Here is a 22,764-nt window from a genome sequence, read left to right as displayed (position 1 = left end):
GTGCTCATTTTATGATATCTGAGAAAAAAACGCTGAGGGTACCACACTTTCAAACAAACACGACACTAAAAAGGTTAACATCCTACTGTAGACAAGTAAAATAATCTCACCCTCCTTACTCTTAGTTCGAGGCAAGTTATATAAGACGTTTTAATTTTCCATGAACTAAATGATAGCCTTTTTTCTTGCTTAGAGAGTTGCTTGCTCAAGCCCACATTTATTTAGCGAAAGTGAACAAGAGAGAGAGAGAGAATGAACTTTAAATCAAAGAATTCGCTCAGTGTCCTAACAGGGCGGTGTGAGTGGAATGCATACAGTCTTGAAACTTGACTCTTGAACTTCCGGAACTGCATAAACAAGCACTGCTTTCCGGTCATATTCATCTCCGAGTCCCAAGTATGCCCTAATATTCTCCTCTCTAGCTATACTGTCGTGGATTATGATGATGCCAGCTGGGCCTAGTTAATTCTTTCTCTGTCAAAATGTACTAAATTGTGTTCTAAAGGGGCCAAAAAGTGAACATAGCTAGTTTCGCACACTTTTAATGAGCCAATGAGGTGCAAATACGAAAAAACTTTATCCACGCCATCACACTGACGGTACGTACCGGCATTGGGATTTCGGCATTGGGATTTCGGTGTCATTCAAAAGATTGAACTTCACATTTTCTCTTCTAATAATCAACCTATTATCGCGAAATTAACGACAAAGGTTCTCCAAAGGATATTTTATCAGTCTAAACTGATCTAGCGTGTGTTTTAATTCTGGCCAGCATCGGAGACAGTCTACGTAGACAGTATGACAGCTTCAAGCCTAATTAATCGAACGTGCCTGGAACCGTCTGGAAAATGTCACTGTAACGTGGCGTCACCTCGCGTCAACAAGCTAAAAACAAAAGCACACATTATCTCTGTATTTTAACTCTGAGCGTGTGAACCTATGAAAAACAATGCAGCTTACATTAGGCACATAGGAAAGCGGGACTACATTTCCTTCTGTGCATGCCCTCCTGTCAAGTTTCCGGGTGTTCTGCTCAGCCACCATCTTGTTCGGACAGCAACTTAGCCCGCATCACTCCTCACTTGGATGCTGCCTTCGTGAAGCTGTCTTTTTTGAAGGCTTCATCAGAATATGAAAGATGGATGCTGTCCGCTTAGCCTTCTACTTTGTAGTCTATGGCAAGTATTGGAACACAGCCTTAGTGGTTCTCTTCAGCGAACCTTTAAGCTAGGTCTACTGCATAATAGAAAAATACTTAACCTTCAAAAATATGAGAAATGTAGGTCTAAGTTAGAAGCAGTTCCACTATTTACCCATATAATCAGGTGACAAAGCAGAAACAAAGGAAACAATTTCTCGCAGTGACAACCAAAACAGGTACGAGCTTGTCTAATAGTAATATTCTTGATATGTTTACTAGTAAAAATTTCCTGTGCCACGTAATACTGATCATGCACTTATACTTACTTTCACAAGTTAATAAGTCTTAAGTTATTTAGGTGCCACTGAAGTTTTTTTTTTTTTTTTTTTTTTTTTAGTTTTTTTTAAGTAAGCAATGGGGACTAACCACACCATTCATATTCTTAAAGGGCCCCTAAACCACCTCAGATATTTTTTGAACAATTCAAGTAAACACATGCATCGAGTTCAGAATGCCGTCACGATGAACGATGCCAAACGCTGCAGTGCTACGTGCCGCGGACGCGCAAAAAAAAACAATGCCGTCCTCCTCTCCTGGCCTTTTCGGTATCCCCAGCGGTCGTTATGATGTCAACAGGGTGCATCTGGTGATGTCAACGGCGGTGACGACGTCCATTGGTCGAACAAGAACCTACGACTTCCGGTTAGTCTGCTAGCAGGTGCGCGCGGCTCCCTGCTCTGCCTCGTCATGTTGCTCGCTTGTGCACACGTGCGAATCGGTAATTACAGCCCGAAACACAAGTGCCAAATTGGTCACGTTCCAACACAGTCGTGCTTAGCGGTCTGATCAGCTGCGCGAACAGAGTTCGACGGTGTTGGCCTTTCTACACGTGTGCGCAACACAGGTCCATAGCAGCACGCTTCGCATGAGCACGGGCCGAAACGGCAGCAACAGCAGGTAGCCGAGACGAGCTGAGTCGCGGCTAAGGCCCGTCCACATTACCAGCACGGTAACTCGCCGCACGCCGTTTGCCATTCGTGGGCCAGTGTTAGACAGCGGTTTACCTCGCGAACGGCGAGATTTCCATGCCGTAGAGAGGATGAGACTGGGACCCATTTGTGCGGCAGCCTCACCACCGCTGTTCGCTCGATGGCGCCGATATCGTCCCTAGGCCTTTTCCGGTTCAGTTCAAAGCAAAGTGGACAGCGCTTTGAAATGAATTACCGACGCTCACAAGCCGCAATATTTTCTTACCGTTGTTATCGCTCTTCGCAATAATTGTACACAAAGAAGAAAAATACGCTGATATTAGCGGCGCCGTCGGCTGCTATGCGAGCACAGCCGAGCCGGTCGTCTCCTGTCGGTAGCCGTGCACTGCAGCTGAGCTCGACAAGTATCGGAGCTCTCATTCGTGTTTAACGTTTGAGAGTGGATATCGTTTTTCATAAAATGTACAATTTATGCATCGCTTTATCTAGCGGAAATTATTTTGCATGTAACAGAAGCCTCAGCCGATGTTTTCGTCGCCGGTGGAGGAGGTGCGCAGCTTCGCGGTCATCGACTGGCCCGTCAGAATGCTGTCATGATCAACGATGCCCCAAATGCTGATCAACGATGCCAAACCAGTCAGTTGTACGGTGGGCGGTGTGCCGGCCGAAATGCCGTCTTCTTTAGACACCTCTCGCGTGGCAGACATTCTACGGCAGTGGAGGCCGGTTTGCCGTCGGTATAAATACTTCTACCGTGGTCGGTATATTTGCCGCTAGCGTGGAGGACGTTCCTTAACCGGAAGTGGACAGTGTTTTAAAAAGCGCGTTGGCGATGACATATGTCACGTGACATTTGGAGGAGCACTCGGCGAGGTGGAGAGCAGCAAAGGAAAGAGCGAAACGAGCGAGGGCCGTGTTTCGATCATCAAACGCGTGTAACTCCGCTATTACGGCAGCATTTCGAAAAATTCGCGCGGCTATGTGTTCGTTGTAGACTCTTGCACAACTGCAACACCACAACTAAATTTCGACCTCTGGGTGGTTTAGGGGCCCTTTAAAGCTTGTTTCACATGGTGCGCTTTTCAGCGTTCCGGAAGTTCGGTTTCCATCGCACTGATCCAATAGATTTTCATACAATAATTACTAGAGGGAACTCGCACTAGTGTCTATGGAAGCTGCAAGGTGGGCGTTCCAGCCAGCATGGAAATAATTGTTAGTACATGGATTTGCCTAAACTTCGTCCTTCTGGATTCAAGTGGCTTCGTAAACTCGTCATTTTGAAGAAGGTACTGCGCAATAAACAAAGACTTCTGGTCACCGATTAAGTAAAAGGTAACATTTCGGAACACATACGAACTCCTTGTTCACAATGCTCACTGACCAAGTCAAAAGCTAAATTGTTCACAATGCCAAAGCATTGTGAACATGGAACCCGCATGGGTTCTCCAACATCAACTTTTTATTAAGCATTTGCGTAAGCATAAGCATAGCAGTACACACTGATATAAGTGGCATTAAATATCCATGAATGCAAACACATTCTACCACATACTTGTGTCTCGCATGTCTCTATAGTTGAACACAGGTTAGAGAAGGCTTCTTCCACCGAGTCTCCACACACGAGCACGCCGTGATTACGCAGGAACAGAACCTGCAATGTTCAACAAGCAAATAACACATAACCACTTCTGCACAGCTTGTTTTGTTGCAAAATAGCAATCTGGACAAGCAGGCTGCTTCTAAGAGTTGCATCTTTTGCAAACAAGTCAATTGCTATATGCTCCAAATAACTCAAGTTTAACGACACTTAAACAAACTTAAACAGGCTTGGACACTGAAGCCTAGCTATATATCACAAACCACAATGATAAAAGAGAAGCCTAGCATCGAACCTTGCTGTTGGGCCCCAGGCTGCGTGCAACCTCGTGCGTGTCGGCACTGCTGCCTCTGTATTCATGGTAAGCGATTTCTCCAAGAAGGGCCGCATCAGGTGTAATAGGCAGAAGACCTTGTTTCAGCGATGACACCTGAAACGTGCAAATGCCAAAAGGCAAAACACTGAAGCTGCAGATGTTGCACACAGATCCAAGTTTCAAGCAGCAGTTTAGTTTAGCCGAGCACATAGTTTTCTGCTTCAATCTAGATTCAAATTATCAAATATTCACATATTTATAATACTCCCAAGGCATAGAGCATTATAGAGGAAGGGCAATAAGGAAGGATGTTTAAAGTCACGCAAAAGTCAACAAAAATATAAAAAAGAGGGAGTTCAATTGAACATTAAAAAATATACTCGCAAAGCAAAGCGAGAAATTGCGCACACAAGAAAGTGCACCTCTGTGCAACACACCGAAGTAAGTCCAAATGCCAAAGTAAAATGTTCCCGCCAATGCAGAGTGCATGAAATGCTATCAAGGCTGCACACTATCATACCAGGCACAGGCAACAGATGGTAGGTCTAAACTGGCCTTGCCGACGTAGTGTGGCGCGCCCTCTTGAAAGGTACGACAGTGCCGCAGATGGCATCGGCAAGATGCAGTGTCTGGGTCACATGCTCAAATTCAGATCACATGTTTTATTAATGGATCATATTAACGGATCAGATTCAGACTCGATCTTAGTATTATCAGGCGTTCCCACAGGTATTGGGACTACTTTTATTTTTAGTATATATTAATGATATAGGTTTAGACATTACATCCAAGATTAGATTATATGCCGATGACTGATTTATAGGGACATTACCAATTGCGTAGACACCACTACCTTACAGGCAGATCTCGACCAAATAGGTTCGTGGTGCAGGAAATGGCATATGACATTAAATATTTCGAAGTGTTATGTCCGGTTTTGTAGCAAGCAAGAAACCATAGGAAAATACTACTATTTAAATGGTCAACAAATAGCAATAACTGAGGAAGCGAAATACCAAGGAGTTGTATTTTCATCTAACCTAACTTGGAACAGCCACATAAACTACGTAACCATAAAATCTAGCCGCGGACTTAACTTTTTGAGATGAAACTTCAGGAAAGCATCGCGACAGATCAAAGAGGTCTTATATTTTTCTAATGTTTGCCCCATCTTGGAATATGCTGCTGTAGTGTGGCACTGAGTCAGTAACTCTTGCTAATAAGTCAGAAGCTATCCAAAATAATGCAGCACGGTTTGTAACTAACTCGTATCAGTTTAACACTAGCATCACCACCCTGAAAAACATGCTCATTTGGGACACGCTTGATATCCGCCGTACCGTATCTAGGTGTTCACTATTAAATCAAATTGATCGGAATAATTCCGCCATCAATCGTGTTTTTCTAAAACCACCTATTTACGTATCACAAAGACGTGACCATAACAGAAAAATACGCGAAATGTCTTGCTGAACGAAAGTACTTCAGTCGTCTTTCTTTCCCTGCAGCATTAAAGAATGGAACAGACTGCCTCAGGCTGTGGTGTCGACAAACTAAGATTTTGTGTATGAGCTAAGACGGCATATTTGTGATAGCACGTAGTGCTTATCCTGACTTACAGAAACTACGTTCTTGGTGTGTTTGCTTTTGGTTTCTTTGCTCGAAGTTTCTTCGTGTGTTCACCTTGCAACCATTATTCGCATTTTCCCCCCCTCTAACATCCCGTGTGCCGTGTGTATTGAGTGAGAGCGTGCGAGGGTGAGCTGGCAACCGCAGCTTAATCCCGCGCATGCGAGAGAGGAAGGCGGCTGGAAGCGCGCAGTCTTCGTTCACGTGCAAGCCACGCAGAGGAGGCGACAGAGACGAGAGGGGGGGGGGGGGGTGCATTCTGCTCCCGCAGCTGCTGCTCACGGAGCTGTCTTGACAGCGATCTGCGATGGGGGCAAAGTGCATTTGCCGTGTGCCTGTAGCTTCTTATGCGCTGTGCTTTCGATGTTTAGTTCGGGATGAAGCAACTGCCAGCGCGTAAGTCAATTTGCTCGCTGCCATCGGCGCGCTTTCTCACTCCAGCATTTTCACGAGTTTCCATGGTCATCGAGCGAGATGTGGTCATGTTTACCTGTGTGTGCGTGACACCGTGCTTGTTTATTTAGTTAGTAAGCAAATATTTACAACTTTATACGGCCGATAAAACTACTATTCTTACTTCGTATAGCTGTCTACTAGTTTGCTATCGCAATCGATGCTTCGCCTTTCGGGCGAAACTGCGACTTTTTTTAATCCTCCGATGTATACATCAGCACACACGCTATCGGCGCCTTAGCTACCTATCTACAAACAGATTCTATAAACAGATCTACAAACAGGAGAAATCGGCATGGTGGTAAGTTACGGCCTCCGAGACTCAAGTGCAAAAGCTTAGGCACACTGCCCGTTTGCTGCTGGCGGATTTATTGCGCAGTTCGCACATTTCTGTAACGCACTGTGATGTGCATTTTGGCACTCGGGGATGGGTAATGGAGGTTCTTTATATCGAGTGCACCTCGTGTTCGCCGTCGTCTTAGCCACTTGGCGAGCGCGGAACCAGGGATCAGCGGCTCGCGGTTCGCGGTGGGGCAGGCCCCCCCCCCCCTTGGGGTTCCAAGGGGGGGGGGGGGGGGGGGCCTGCCCCAAGGGGGGGGGGGCCTGCGGAATCCCTGGGTTCCGCGGAACCCACTTTGAGAACCCATGGCCTAAAGCAACTCTCACCAATGTAGGTGAGAGTTTCATTTCACCAATGTAGATGAGAGTTTCAGAAAGTTTCATTTTGCAGCGCATTCCTTGTATATGCTGTCCCATTTTGCAACAACAAATTTCTCGCAAAAGCGAATTTTGTCACTTTCACAGCCAACTTCATTATTGCGGGGTTCAACTGTATGTGCGTGCATGCTGAACTTTTCACCATGCTCATCGTCCCACAGAGGCTGGTTGTTACGAGGAAACCGTTTTGTGGCTCACTCACTATTGTACAGTACTTTCAACCACATACGTGATTCTTAGGAAGTAATGGTTATAATGAACTTATTGCACACCGACTTCGTTATAAGAAGGTGGTAACCGTACTGCTATGCTCATTGGCCCTTCTGTTTACCTGGAAAAAAAAAAACTGCTGGTAGGGGAACAGACAAATTGCATGGCATGCCAACTCACCGCGACACAGGGTGGGTGCTGGAGATGAATTATACACTTGATGTCAGGTCGGTTTGCGTGGATAGCAGCATGCACCATATAGGCTGGCCGATTGAAATGGAACGTCGTGGTGCCCGAGTCAATGACGTTACTCTGCATGTCCAGCTTGAGCAGGCTGGAGGCGGTCACCTCGTGGTACAGAAGGCCAAATGGGTTTACCAGAAAATGCTCCTGGTCTTGGCTCACACGCAGCTGCGAGAACAAGTGGGCACATTGCCCAGTTAAGATCACTTTCAGAGGGGAAATGCAAACAGTGACTTTCAGTGCAAGAAAAATCAGCCATTTCCGAAGGAAAAATTAGGTCCAACTTTTTTGGAAAGTTCATTGACCAATAAGCACGTTAGGAATCATACCTAGGCCGTACTGTCTCCAGCATCAACAGCTTCAGCGCACAAGGTGCCTCACCACAAAGCCAGTAGTGTCCCAAGTAATGAGTGGAACATTTGAAAAAGGGCTCTATACCTATTAAATGTTCAGCCGAACCTTGTTATAACGAAGTCACACCTGACACAAAAAATGCTTTGTTATATCAGATATTTGTCATAAACATATCTGTTACACTGTAGTGTAATCCAGATAGCTAGATTGCAAATGCAAAATGAGTGCAGAAAATGTATGCAATGACCAACTACTAGAGAATTTGGACAAAGTCTATCATGCACAAAGCACCTCCTCTGAACACTGCAAGCAAGAGACTAGTAGCCCTAACACTATTACTGCTATGTATGACAGCATTCGAAGCAGTGATGAACAGGATACAGAGGCTCCTTCTATAACTAGCGATGAAGTTAGAAGGACTTTGCATGACATGACCCGGGGAAAAGCGTCTGGAGAAGATAACAGTCGATTTAATAAAACACGGAGGAGATATCATACTTTTTGAAAAGCTTGTGACCCTTTATACGCAATGCTTCACGACTTCAAGGGTACCAGAGAACTGAAGAACGCCAACATTATACTAATCCATAAGAAGGGAGACGTCAAATAATTGAAAGATTGTAGGCCCATTAGCTTGCTTTCAGTATTGTATAAAATATTCATCAAAATATTTTCCAATAAAATCAGGGCAACACTTGACTTCAAATCAACCAAGAGAACAGGCTGGGTTCAGGAAGGGATATTCTACAATGGATCACATCCATATCATCAGGTAATCAAGAAATCTGCGGAGTACAATCAGCCTCTCTATATGGCTTTCATACATTATGAAAAGGCATTTGATTCAGTAGAGATACTAGCAGTCATAGAGGCATTGAGTAATCAAGGAGTACAATAGGCATACCTGAATATCTTCGGAAATATCTACAAAGATGATTCCACAGCTACATTGGTTCTCCACAAGAAATGTAGAAAGTTGCCTATCACGATAGGGGTCAGGCAAGGAGACACTCTCCAATGCTATTCACTGCATGCTTAGAAGTATTCAAGCTTTTAGACTGGGAAGGCTTAGGAGCGAGGATCAACGGCGAATATCTCAGCAACCTTCGGTTTGCACATGATTGTCCTGTTCAGCAACAACAGAGTTGAAGATTAATATGCACAAGACAAAGATAATGTTCAATAGCCTGGTAAGGGAACAAGAATTCAGGATCGCCAGTCAGCCTCTAGATTCTGTAAAGGAGTACATTTATCTAGGTCAATTACTCACAGGGGACCCTGATCATGCGAAGGAAATTTACAAAAGAATAAAATTGGACTGGAGTGCACACGGCAGGCACTACCAAATCCTGACTGGGAGCTTACCACTGTCGTTGTAAAGAAATGTGTACAATCATTGCCTTCTAGTGGTGCTAACATATCTTGTAAATATATATATATTTTTTCACTCAAATGTATTTTTTCTGTCTCTTGTTTCTGCGAAGTAATGGGGCAAGCACCCAGTCAAGCTGCAGCTTAGCAGCTTTTTGTGCTTGTCCTAGCATTCTTCTGTTTTTGTACCAAAGAAATGCTGAAATAAATTGACTTGATTGAAACTTAGAAGTTAACAAAGAAGCTCGAGAGCAAGTTAAGGACAGCACAAATAGCAATGGAATGAAAAACGGTAGGCGTAACCTTAAGAGACAGGAAGAGAGCAGTGTGGATCAGAGAGCAAAAGGGCATAGCCGATATTCTAGCCGACATAAAAGAAGAAAAAAAAAAAAGCTAGGCATGCCGTGTAATGCCTAGGGTAGATAACTGGTAGACCATTAGAGTTACAGAATGGGTACCAAGAGAAGGGAAGCACAGAAAACAAGGTAGGGCGATGTAGTTAGGAAATTTGCAGGTGCAAGTTGGAATCTGCTAGAGCACAACAGGGGTAATTGGAGGTCGCAGGGAGAGGCCTTCATACTGCAGTGCACATAAAAATAGGCTGATGATGACAGTATTGCATTAAGAGTACTGTTGAAGTATCCTGAAACACTTTTCAAACAAATTATAGAATGGCCTCACTATTAACCCTTTATTGGCGAGGGTTGCCTACAGGCAACTCCAGAAAAATCTTTTTCTTCTGGAATTTTATTGAGTATGAAGTTTCCAGCTAAATGTCTTCAGCTAACACCAAAGGACAGGCAGCAAGCGTCATTTGTTGTTTTAGAGCTGGAACGAGAATGAGGAAGAAGTTTGGCATGCAACTTGATTTCTTTTGAAAGCACGGTCAGAATAGACAGAACGATGCTAGATCTTCAGCTGCATTGATGTCACACGTGATAAAAAATTATTGAAATGTACACCTAAAGTCCACGCATGACAAAGGCTGTCTGTACAAATTCCAAACGAAGCCATAAGTGTCTCGGGGTGAAGCCCACTTTCAGTTTCCTGCCTGCTGTTTCCCCCTTATTGCTGAAAAAGATTCTGCAAAATATTTTTTTCTTTTCTTTGATTTTGCTTAATTTCAATGTGTTCTGCACATTAAAATATAAAATAAACATCTTCTTTCAGGTATTCACATGAGCCGTCATTAAAGGGTTAAAGGACATCACCTCATGAATTTCCTGCCACAAAAATGTTTCGAAACTTTCAAGTATAAGCGGAGTTAGAGGTAGTTATTGCACTGATGCATGGCTCTCTCCTTTTGTCTGCACTAGTGTGCTGGAAGCTAGACAATGGGTGGGGAGATGGCAAGGAGGCAAGGCCCTGCCCAAAAGTTCGGTATTTTCATTTATTTCTTTTTCTTTACGATGCTACTTCCGGTTCAGGCTGCCTTGCGTTGCCCCCGACCCTGGAGCCAGAGACCAATCACAGCACGCGGTTATGAGCAGCCAAAGGGCTTGTTGTGGCACCCCACGGTGGCCATGGTATCTACGCCGGTGCTATCTCTGATGCCACATGCAGCAGATGTAGCCACACACAACTGTTGTGTGTAGACCGGAAGTGCAAACATGAAGCACTTTTTCGGTCTTTTTAAGATTGCAGATGCGTATTTTTCATTTATTTAACTCAAAATTAGCAATTATAGTATTACTCAGAATGGTCTCAGGATCACAAAATCTGCCAATATCGGTTGGTTGGCTGCTTGTGATGTAGCTGCTGACAACAATGTGAAGCTGAGAGCAAGTGATTTTTCAGTTTTTGACATGAGATTGTAAATTCCCTGCTGCATGCAGTGGAATATTTGGCTCTAGTGTTCACAGGAGCCTCGTCCACAGATTGGCAACATTTTCTTACTATGTTCGAAAAGTGTTCCAGGGCCCCTTTAAAGAGTAACAAATGATTTCTTCAGGTTCAGTGTGTGCTACATGTTGGTGAGCACTCTGCTCATAAGCAGCAAATGGCCTGAGATAGTTGCCTTTAAAATGAATTCGCACATAAAGTTGACTAGTTGGATTATGGACAACACATTTTATAAGTCACTATTGCAGTATCTCTATGAAATGGGCCTGCATGCTTATATTTAGTTTCATACTGACGTTACGCCGCGTGGCAACCCAAGTGGGGAGATTAAAAAAAAAAAAAAAGAGCCAACACCAAATCATGCCATCCAAACATTTTTACTAACCACCCAGCAATTGCTGTTTCCACGATGTCGGTATGGGAATAACAGCGGTGGCACTGACATCTTGTGAAGTTATCATGAAAGTCTGTCGAATTCTTATCGCCATGAGCAGCTGTGTTAAACAAACCTGCTGGCAGATGAATTTTTTCCACAATGTAACCTTCATAACACAATTCTTTTATCTTGTCTGCAAGAACCATGCGATGCATGAGCATTCAGAACTTTTAGTTGAACACACCACACAATGCCGCTACTAGCATGGTTGTTCCTGGTGCCTGGCTGTTCTAACATTACCAATGAAATCACAAGAAGTGACTGACTGGGCTGCACAGTTTAGTTTCAGTTTCAATAAGGTGTGTCTTTATTTAACATTATTTCTTTGTTCTGCAAATTGATCTTTCTCACCCATGAGTACCCCTTCTTTGACACGGTAAAAATTTTGCCATAGTGCCCTGCAACACATGGTAAATGACACCTGACGCGAGACAATGCTGCCACAATACCTGAGCCAATATCCCCTTAAGGCGCCAATTAAATCTGGCAATGAAAAAAATTATTTTAACATCATTTCCGGCTCTCCATGTTTCTTCAATAAAGGAGTCATTAAAATATCGAACCATATATTGTATTTTTTCATAGTTTTCTGTGGTGTCCACATTTGTGGACAGGGCGGCGCCTTAATCCGGAAAAAATGTTGCACTGTACTTCCTAGTTCGCTTAGCTAGGCAAGTGGGGCAAAACATTTTTCCTGTGACTCTTCCTCGATTATCTAAACATTTGCGATCTACTTTGTGTGGTAAAGATGAAAGCAATCATTCTGAGTCGACAGGCCCAAAAACCAAGCAATTACGGCAGCGAATTCGGCTCTTCACTGAGCATCCCTCAAGGCGGCAACGCTGTGCATATGGTGTGCACACGTGCTCCTGCCAGTGATCATACCTGTCATACCTAATTGCAGCGGTCGGAAGTGACTGCGGTGTCGCCTTCTTGACAATGGGCTTAGAGCTGTCATTACTTCGCCTACTGCGCTATTTTGGAGCATTTCTGTTGTAAGTGATCAGGCTGTTCGCAATGTCTGTTTGGAATGCCATAACGTGCATGGTGTTTCTCTGTAGGGGCTTCTCAGCGCTTGCGTTCCTAAAGTACTTTAACCAGCTGTTGCTCAGTGGAAAATACACAAAATGAGAAATTACTCTCATGGGCCTCCGTATGCGCCAAGTCTTGCTCCGTGCATTCATCATTCGAGAGATCAGATACGTCGCTATTTTGAATTTTTGCTAAAAGTTTGTCGACAGTCTGGTCATCAACTTTCCTTCTCTCTACCACATGCTTAAAAATGCCTGAAAAAAGTAAGATGTTTTGATTATTTTAGCCAAGGGGCGTCATGTGCTATACACGGCAGCTCGCTCGGAAAGGCGGCTTTGAGGCGCCATGTCCACAAACGTGGATACTAACTTTCGCTAGTTGCGTGCGGCTCTCACTTTGTGCAAGATTGTAAGAATAGTATTTGACTATCATGAAATATTGCTTTTTACAAATAAATGGCTTTTAGGTGTATTTAATAAAGTTAATACCATGAAAACAAATAAAAACGAAGAGCTACTTACGGTTCACACCGTAGAAGCTTGAAGTGGCCATTTTCCCGCGCTTTTTCATCATTATTTCATATGTCTTAAGGGCGATTTGCCCGCTCTTTTCAAATCCCAATTTTCTATCTGTACTTGGAACAACGCGAATGAAAAGTTGTCCACGTTTGTGGACACGGCGCTTGAAGGGGATATCACTTCAAAGCGGCACGGAACTTATGCCACTGAGATGATCGGTAATGCTGTCTGCGCCTTCATTGAACTCCTGCTATCTAAAAATAATTAAATTTTGTGGTTTTATGTGCCAAAACTACTGTCTCATTATAAGGCGCCATGGAGGGAGGCGCTTTTCGATCACCTGAGATTCTTTAATGGGCACCTAAATCTAAGTAGAGTGTTTTTGTATTCCCCCCCCCCCCTCCCCCAAAATGCAGCCACCGTGGCCAGGATCAAACCCACAACCTCGAACACAGCAGCCCAATGCCACAGCCACTAGACTACTGTGGCAGCTCCCAGTTTTAACATATGCATTACTATTGGCTGACTTTCTGAAAATGTCCGGGTCAATCATTATTACTATTATTATAATAATAATAATATTAGGCTTTATTAAAGGCTAGAAAAGCATCTGCAATGATAACACTGTTGATATTACTTCACATATTTAAAGATAAAAATTTCACTGCCGTCTGAAGTTCAAACACAAAAATTCCATTTTGCACTTCCAGTATTCAGCAGCCATCATGTGCTTGAGTTGTGCTAGCTCCTCCGCAGCACAAGATTGTTCCATTGCTGAAGTTTTCCTGACATACTGCAGACTGTCTCTACATGATGCAGCAAGTCTGTTTTTGTAAATAGAATTCGTGCACACCTAGACTTACCTGAACACAAGCAGAACTGTCATCATTCATTCTATTACTTTAGTCATTCTAAGTGCGTTTTTCATGCTCGCTATCCTTCTTGAAGATGAGCGGAATACACTTGGTGAACAGGGAACGGAGGTGCCACTATGCAGTTAGCTGTTGGGTGCAAAGGCAGTGACAGTGATACATATGCATTAAATCAGTTACTCTCTAAGACATAGTTTCGGCAAGTCTGACTAGAGTGCATCGAACTACCAGCAACAAAAAGGTAATTACATTTGCGGCCGACACTTCCTGCAGCTTTGCACAGTGGTGTGTTGCTGTACAGTTGAAGTGCATGTCATGCGCTTCAACCAGTGTCCATCATCGTGTAAACACCATGACTGAACTTGCATAGCCACAGGCATGGCATAGTACGCAAGTCAGCCATCGCCAAAAGCCTATGCACGCAAAACGTTTGAACACCACAGCAAGGGCAATAATGCTTGCCATGGAAGCACAGACCCTATAGTATATCAACCGCAAGTTAATGGACAGCATATGAATTTACCAAGCGGTATGCGCTAAAACTAAATTAAACTGTGTGTCACAGCGACATGCAGAGAGCAGGAAGTTGTGGGCACCGCCCCATGACGGAAGAGATAAATGGCTATCTTTGCCAGAAACTCCACTTCTAATTTCACTTCATTCAAAGTCTTGCAGGGCCCCTTTAAAGCAAATTCACTTGTTGGGTGACGCAGGCGTGAAGGTTGACAGAGGTGAAGCCTACTCACACATTTTAACGCAAGAAATCTTCATTCACACCATGCATTTTCGAAATATTCCCCACTCGTATGCCCATGCATACCATTAAAAACTCAAGACAACATCAACCTTCCTGCAATACTAGCAAGAGGAGCAGGAACAACAGAGGGAAATCACACGACAGTTTATACATACCGTGATGTGGTTGAAGGCTGTTGTGGTCCATCCGTATGCATCTAACAGGCGACAAAGAGAAGCCAGCTTGCAGCGAAGCAGCTTTTCTCCTTTTGAGTAGCGTAAGCCATCAATTCCACGAACATCATTGATAGGAACCAAGCAACGGCCGCCTCGAATCGTTGACTGCTTTGTCGCATGTGGCAGCAAGAGCTCCGTCACCTGCTGCAACGCTGCCATATTGGACGGTGTGTAGCCCTCAGACAGTTGTGACTCAATGATGCGCTCGAGCTCCTCCCGGAACAGTTGGCTGCACATGAACAAACAGTACAGGATGTAAGTAAGTTACGAGTCCCACCACTCATAATGATTATGATGTCAGTTGAATAGGCAAGCATAAGAAATGGCTAGTATAAACACGTAGACCTGTATAAGGTTTTGCACTGAGCTCTTTGTGAGTAAAGACAGGAAGCTCAGTAAACAAAAAGGAGTAAGCTTTCTTACAAAAAGGCTGGATAAGCCCCAGTCGTTTGTCTCAAGTCTAGACCCATACACATAGCCTGCTTCTACCACCAGCAAACAGCATCTGGTTGTCAAGCTACCTGCTGCTGCACTTCCTCTGAGCCAATGCTCTAACTTATGACCATATGACCAGACAGCTGGTCCACTCTATGCAACCATAGTTGTGGCCAAAGCATTCATCAAATACAAAATTTTGTCAAACCAAAGTTTACACGTTTTACAGATGAAATATTTTACACATTTCGATGGCTAACATGCTCCAAACAAGCATTTTCATAACCACCGCAAATGTTGCCACAATGCAAGCATTGAGCTTCAAAATGGCTTATTGCATTCATCAAATACAAAATTTTGTCAAACCAAAGTTTACACGTTTTACAGATGAAATATTTTACACATTTCGATGGCTAACATGCTCCAAACAAGCATTTTCATAACCACCGCAAATGTTGCCACAATGCAAGCATTGAGCTTTAAAATGGCTTATTGCAGAAAGGCTTAATACTGGATCATATGGAGTACTATTTATTCTAAGTGCTGCCTACACCAGCCGGCATACCAAGTGTGCATACCTATGTGTCCCAGTGAGAAACCAAAGAATACAGCAATTCTACAATTGCACGGGTTACCATTCAATGAAAATGCTTTTTATTGAGAACACTGTTTTAGTCATAACATTTTAGAGCACAAAAATTCTGTAACTAATTGTTTGTGCAAAAGCTAAAATGTGTCTTCGGTATACTGATTGTGCTACATATATATGCGTGACCCCTTAGTGTGCCTCATGATGCTGGCGGGCTGGTTGACACGAAATGACATTTGAAAGCATTTTCTATTCAGCTAATGAAGGCAAAAAATTAAGGTTCATGAAAACTTCACATGCCAGCTAGCATTTAACATGTACAAAAAAGTGCCCCATGATTAGTTTACCATGCTCTCAGTAAACCCTTGTGAGCCATTAATTTGGCAAAGCTGTGTCAGTTTACAGTTCCAATTTACTGCCCAAATACAGGTTTAATTCTCTCTGGCCATGAAGTATTAGCCATCTTGTAAACGGTCTAGGCAGGAACTCTCAAGCCCATTTCAGGCACTGCACAGAATACCACTTCTTTGCACAAATGTGCAAGAAATGGTTTATTTGTACAATTCTGTTTACAGATCATTTTATCGGAGTGGGAAAACCCCCATCTTCCTGGACAGTCTTGCATGTGTACAAAGTGCATGAGTTGTCACTGTCCCTCGTGCGTTTGAGCAAGAGCTCCAGGGGACATAATGGCAACGTTTAGGGAGCCCTCATTGGAAAGGTCTACATAAGGACGTTTAGCTATGGTGCAGTAGTACTTGATGCATTGTCTCAGGTGAAGGCTGGAATTTATGTTGCAATGCTTTGGAGTAAGATAATACCCTGTATCTGAAGAGTAAAGGAGAAATGAACTCTGCCTCCACACTAATATCATATTAGGACTCGGGGAATTTATATAATCTGTTGCTTAGCAAAATGCATACAAGGTAAACACTGCTGTGTTTTGGCAGTGTTGATACAAAATGCATGTCCACTATTGAATGCATCACTAAAAAGTATGCAATAATCTTTAATTGCTGAAAGAGTTCCCAAAAAGTTGGATAGGAAACGAGCAAATGCACACCACTTGTTCAAATGCACTTGTTTTCTTTTTGAACTGCATTCAACGCATAACTGAAACAAGCTCTCTCACATGCCAGGCAGGTCCTGACACATCACCTTTATGGGGTAAGCAAGACATGTATGATATGAACATATTACCAGGGCCTAGATTTTTAGGTGATTAAAAAAAAGACTTGCGAAACATGAACATTAACATTTGTGGATTTCATGGGCAACAAGAAGGTACCTACTCCATTCAGTAGAAATACCAGCAGTCATGGAGATATGGCATAAACAAGCAGTAGGATATGCATATGTTATAATCTGAAGAGAGTATACAGTTACTATAAATTTTCGCAAGAAAAGCAGAGAGAGAGAGAGGATGAACTTTAATGAAAAGGATGGCTCAGTGGCCTAAGCAGGAGTGATGGTCAATGATGGGGATCATAAAATAAACAAAGAAATGTAAAAGAAACCACAAGTTCATAACCTCCCGGTTAAGCCAGCCTTGTGCACAAACTCCCATAAAGAGTTGATAGTTCACCATACGTCGGTCTAGAAAAGTAACAACTAGGCCCGTATTCACAAACGGAACTTACCCTTAACTTCTGACTTGAGTTGCTGGTCGATGCTTAACACGTTTCATAGACAAATCTTGTACTTATGGTAATCTTTAATCGACACTTGAGTGCCGGAAAGTAAAATACAGGCATTGGTAACCTTAAGTGCAGCTTTCGCTACTCTCGCCTAACAAGCAAGATAGCCAACTTCTACGGCAGCCTCGCCGACTTTGCCGGATGTGTGCACGATATTACGGAGGATGAGGCATACCAATACGCTTTTTTTTTTTTCTTTTTTGCCATCGTCTGCACGGGTTAAAAACACGCAACACACACACACTCTCTCTATGCACAAACACTGCAAGTTTTCAGCAACAAAACCAAAAAAAGTCGGGACGGCGACACACACAACTGCAGTGGCTGCAAGAACCAATGTGAACTTGCGCTAAATGCGCTAAAACCAAATAGTTCTTTGTATTTTCCTGAGCAGAATGCGCGTGCAAGCACTGCAACATTTATATCCGCATTACCCTGCTGCAAAAATGATTTTTTTTAAACGATGTTTTAACGTATGCTCGACACCAGACGACATACTTCACCCGAAAAGTGTTACTTTCGAAAGTGATACTTGAATGTCATTTTTGAAGTACTCTCCTAAAACTTTCCTAACACTTGTACTTTTCCCGGACTTATTGACACCTTACTTAAGTTCCGTTTGTGAATACGGGCCTTAAGATGCCAGGCAAGGAGCTATACCTTCGCTATTAACATTCACTGCCGGCTTGGAAGAAGTATTCAAAATGTTAGATTGGGAAGTATTAGGTAAGAGGATTAACAGCAAATATCTCAGCAACCTGCGGTTTTGCAGATGAGACTGTCCAGTTTAACAAATCTGGAGGCGACTTACAGCAATTTAATGAGCTCATTAACCAGCGAAGTCAAAGTGTAGGTTTAGGATTATGATGAAAAAGACTAAGGTAATGTTCAATAAATTGGCAAGGGAACAAGAAGAGTTTGCAATTGTTAGTTGGTCTCTTGAAGCTGTGCAAGAATACATTTATCTAGTCTGAGTAGTCACAGGGGTCCAAGATAATGAGAAGAAAATGTCCAGAATAATGGGTTGGAGCACACATGATAGGCACTCTCAAGTTGTGACCAGCAGGGGCACTATCGGAGATCTTTGTTCGAAACGAGTTCTGTTCAGTTGCTGCAACGTCACAAAGTAGTATACAAAATTTGCGAGAACGGGAAGGACAGAGCAGCCAATCGGCAAGCGGTGAACTATTCCGTAGCTGCAGCCTCCGTTTGGGTCCAATTCAATCCACCAGACGTGCCATGCGAAGCCTGTCTCCTAGCGAGCAAATGACCGCCGGTCAAACTTCACCTCGCTCATTGCGTTCTGCTCCTAGCAGATGATGTGCTCGTAATCAAAATGATTGACAGGAGCGTGTCGTCATTTTGAGGTCACCAAAAACAACGAACTCCCCAGACGTTTGTCGTCCGCAGAGTTCACCACTTGCCGATTGGCTGATTTCTCCCTCCCGTTGTCACAAATTTTGCATACTGCCCCTTTGCGACGTGCAGCAACTGAACAGAACGCGAAACGAACAAAGATCTCCGATCACACCCCAGCTTACTGATATCCATGAAAAGAAAAGTGTACAATCAGTGCAATTGTACTAACCTACTGGGCTGATACTTGGAGGATGAATAGACACTAAAGACTAAGCAATGGAACAAAAAATGATAGGCATAATATTATGGCACAGGAGGGTGGTAGTATGGCTTAGAGAGCAAACAAGTGCAGCTGATATTCTATTTTGACATTATGAGGAAAAAAAATGTAGCTGCGCAGGACATGTGTAGGTATAGATAACTAGTGGTCTGTTAGAGTAAAAGAATGGGTGCAAAATGAAATGTAGATGAGAGCACAATGTGGTGTGCCAGAGTAAGGTGTGCACAACGTGGGGAACGGAGTAAGCTGACATAGGATAGAAAAAATTAAGTCACTTATGTATTCTTAGCATGATTTGAATGTGAAAGCATTATGATTTCTCTAAGTTACCACTGTTAAAGACTTCTTAAGTATACTACGATGTGTTTGCATTCTATTCTCAGCTTTCCTTTCTTTGCGTTCATTAATCACCAGACTGCTACTATCCAGAACTCATCGCCAAGTAGCTACGAATTTATATTGTGATTGCTTAATTATATCACCATGACACAAACGCAACTGATGTAATCAAACTTCAGTTATGTTTTTTCCACATTCACAGATCGCATCTTAAGCATTCAGTTCCTCGAAGTCCAACGCCCAACCTTAATTAATCAACCTTAATCCACCCTACTCAACCCTAATTCACCCTACTCAACCCTAATTCACCCTACTCAACCCTAATTCACCCTACTCAACCCTAATTCACCCTACTCAACCCTAATTCACCCTACTCCACCTTAATTCACCATACTCCCCCTTGCTCTACCTCAGCCTGTTTAACAAATAAATCATGCAAGAACAAAGCCAATTTATATTGAATAAAAAACAAGCTAACATGCAGCAGCTTTCTTGTAAAGCAGTGTCACAGAAGAATCCTTGTATATTTTGTTAAAACATAGTCACGCAACAACTAGCATTGGTTTGTGGATGCACAGAGCATGGGACAGTGAAGGGCCTGCTGCAAATTGGGAACGATGAACAAAGCTGTAGCCGTGACTAAAGACAGTGCAAGTCCAGGACAGAGCTACGTGTGGCATACCTATTCATGATCATCTCCACACGTTTTCGGCGCTCCATTTCCTTCATGTCTTGCTCTATGTCTGGGGGCCTCCACATTTGCCGCTGTGCCTCCGGGTCGTCAGGGTCGTACCTCTCAGCCTTGGCCTGGCCATCTGACAGGCCATTGGTCTGAGCCTTGGTCTCGGCCATCGTCTGTTAGCGTCCTCCTGCAATAAAACAAAATTGCACGAATTTTCAGAAATGCCAACACATCTCAAACTAGCAACACATAGATGTCTTTGTGCACGCAACAAATACACCATGATCAAATGTTTTGTCAGCATTGAGCATGTTATAGCGTTCAGCCTTATGTTGTTCAAAAGACATTCTCTAAAATCTAAATACTTGTATCGCCATCTGGACACAATGAGTGCACACACTGATGCATACTCTCGCACACAGCTCCAACGCAGCGACACACACACACACACACACACACACACGCACGCACACACACACACACACACACAAACACGACCACAATACACACAAACACTTAAATAAACATGTCTCGCATGCAGTCTATGTGGTCACTGAGCTCCACTGTTGAACTAGGTGATCATTCATGGTTGTATTAACCACTGGTGGAGTGGAAATAAATGCCAGTGAGATGTGCCCAAAGCAAGTTATTAGCAACAATGGCTCTTAACATGTACAATAGGGCCCTGACTAGTTTTATAATGAACAGTTTTCAATGACCATAACCCACAGACATAAGACATCTCAGCAATTCGGCTCTTTCCACCTAGTATCAGACAGGCTGTTACCATGATGGCTTTTCTTTTTTTTTTTATGTGGAGTTAACTCGCACGGCACACAGACTGCAAAGCAATCATAAGTAACTCTTGGCTGCACCCTATTTACCCGCAAATGTAGCGCTATCCTCGACATCAGCAACATTTTTCAGCCCAACTTTGATAGCACAAATCACACCGCCAACAACGTTCCTGTGATGCCGCATGAGGCACGTTAGTGGCGTGCGAGACTGAGTTCGCAGCCTTGGAAACGCTGGTCAGATCGCCCGGGGCAAGAACTCTGCCCATGCCGCCGCGGAGCCGAGTGACTGCAGCAGAGAAACGCAACGCAGACGGGGCAGCCGCAGACAAGTAGGAAACGCGCCGCAGGAACGACGGACGCATCATTGGCCCCCATCAAGTAAAACGCCGCCAACACAGCGCGCGCCTAGAAGAGTTCGGCTGGGGGGCGCCGTTGGGGCGAGCCAAGCCAAAGCGCCGGGATGGGGCCGCGTGCAGGGTTGCACCGGCGGCACGAAACATTCGCATCAATTCGGAGCCCCGCGTTCTGAGGCGCACATACACGAGAGCCGCTGGGCCCAAGACCGGCGAATGCTACTATATGCATGTTCATGCGCCGTGCAAATACACACCCCAGTGTGGGCCGAGGAAACGCGGAAGACGACACTCTGGACGTTTCTGGCTCGCTGCTGCGTGCGACACGTACTACGTAAGTAAAGCCCATGACGATTGCAAGCTTTTCTTCGCTCGAAGTTCCGATCGGATGAATGCGCTGGTAAAATGTGCGTTACTAGGTGTGTGTAGCACAACCGCACTTAACATCAAACCTGGCTTGAAGTGGATGTCCCAACGGTTCAAAGGCGGACTCGGGACGCCCCAGTTAATGTATGTACGGATCATCGGCAACCCTATCACGCTAGTTTCAGACGAAACAGCGACCCGTTACAAACGGCCACCGTCACAGCGGCCGCTCTGTCCGCAATATAGGCAGCCGCCACGCCCTGTTCAATGAGCCTGCCTCAAAGACGAACGCGGCTTCACATCAATTGCCCCAAGGGCGGTCACCACTACAGGATTTGGCCGCGCAGAAAGATGCGTCGTTCAGGAACGTTCCGACCTCGACGACCCCGAAGTGGGAAAAAAAGAAAGCAAAACAAACAAGGGGCCCCAAGCCGAGTGGAGGCGGCAGGGCGCTTGCCGTACGCATATGCCGAGAGCCCAGCGGGAGTTGCACACGAACAGGCAGCCACTCTCGTCTCGCCCCTGCTTTGCATTTGCCTCGGAAAGCCCACCGACGCAGCTCGGCAAGTTCAGACGCCAACCTGCACCTCTAGCACTTCCGGTTTCTTCTGTTCTCTGATTCGGTTCACTACACTGAGTGCTTCCTCTGACACTACAGTGCGCTCTACGACTGCACCGCCGGGCACGTGTACGAAAACGCATTGCAAGAGAGAGAGAGAGAGAGAAAAAAAAACGAGAAAAAAAGAAGTGCTTTATTCAAGCTTGAAACTGATGCGCCTGCTCCCAAGGTTGCTTCAAAATATCAATGTTGCAAAACAGCAGGCGCCCTCGGAAGTCAGCTTGCGCGCTCAATACCTGCCACAAAGGCGAATACGTCTCGAGTAACTCGCACATTGGCTTGAGTCATAGCAAAGGAGTTCATACGCGTGAATCCGAGGGAATGATGGCCGCCATCATTGACGCCACGACATTAAAAAATGCTCCTATATATTGTAACTCCACACCTCTACCTTCGGGTCCTGAGAGCACGAAAATAAAATAAATACGCGCCGTACACGACGGACGAAACGACTACAGCGACAAGCGTATCAGCACATGGCGTTTACAGCACGAGAGTGCCCACACACTGTCGCTGTCAGTCTATGCAGAACAAGACTCCGAAACGACAAGATGCC

General features: G+C 44.3%; 1 protein-coding gene across 11 annotated transcripts in view; it reads right to left on the bottom strand.

The window, feature by feature from the left end:
• The window catches only part of LOC119457926 (protein hu-li tai shao-like), a 124,252-nt gene that overhangs the window by 61,333 nt on the left and 40,155 nt on the right, over window positions 1–22,764 (bottom strand). For all 11 annotated transcript variants that reach the window (XM_037719719.2, XM_037719728.2, XM_037719694.2 and 8 more), the window contains exons 2-6: window positions 20,074–20,260; window positions 14,633–14,921; window positions 7,233–7,463; window positions 4,023–4,157; window positions 3,683–3,781 (exon numbers count right to left, since the gene is read on the bottom strand). In XM_037719719.2, the coding sequence (XP_037575647.1) occupies window positions 3,683–3,781; window positions 4,023–4,157; window positions 7,233–7,463; window positions 14,633–14,921; window positions 20,074–20,243 (924 nt within the window). In that variant the 5' untranslated portion in view covers window positions 20,244–20,260. The remainder of the gene's footprint in view (window positions 1–3,682; window positions 3,782–4,022; window positions 4,158–7,232; window positions 7,464–14,632; window positions 14,922–20,073; window positions 20,261–22,764) is intronic.

Source organism: Dermacentor silvarum, chromosome 1, assembly GCF_013339745.2.
Source record: "Dermacentor silvarum isolate Dsil-2018 chromosome 1, BIME_Dsil_1.4, whole genome shotgun sequence".
Taxonomy (NCBI): domain Eukaryota; kingdom Metazoa; phylum Arthropoda; class Arachnida; order Ixodida; family Ixodidae; genus Dermacentor; species Dermacentor silvarum.
This window is presented reverse-complemented; position numbering and strand designations above follow the sequence as displayed.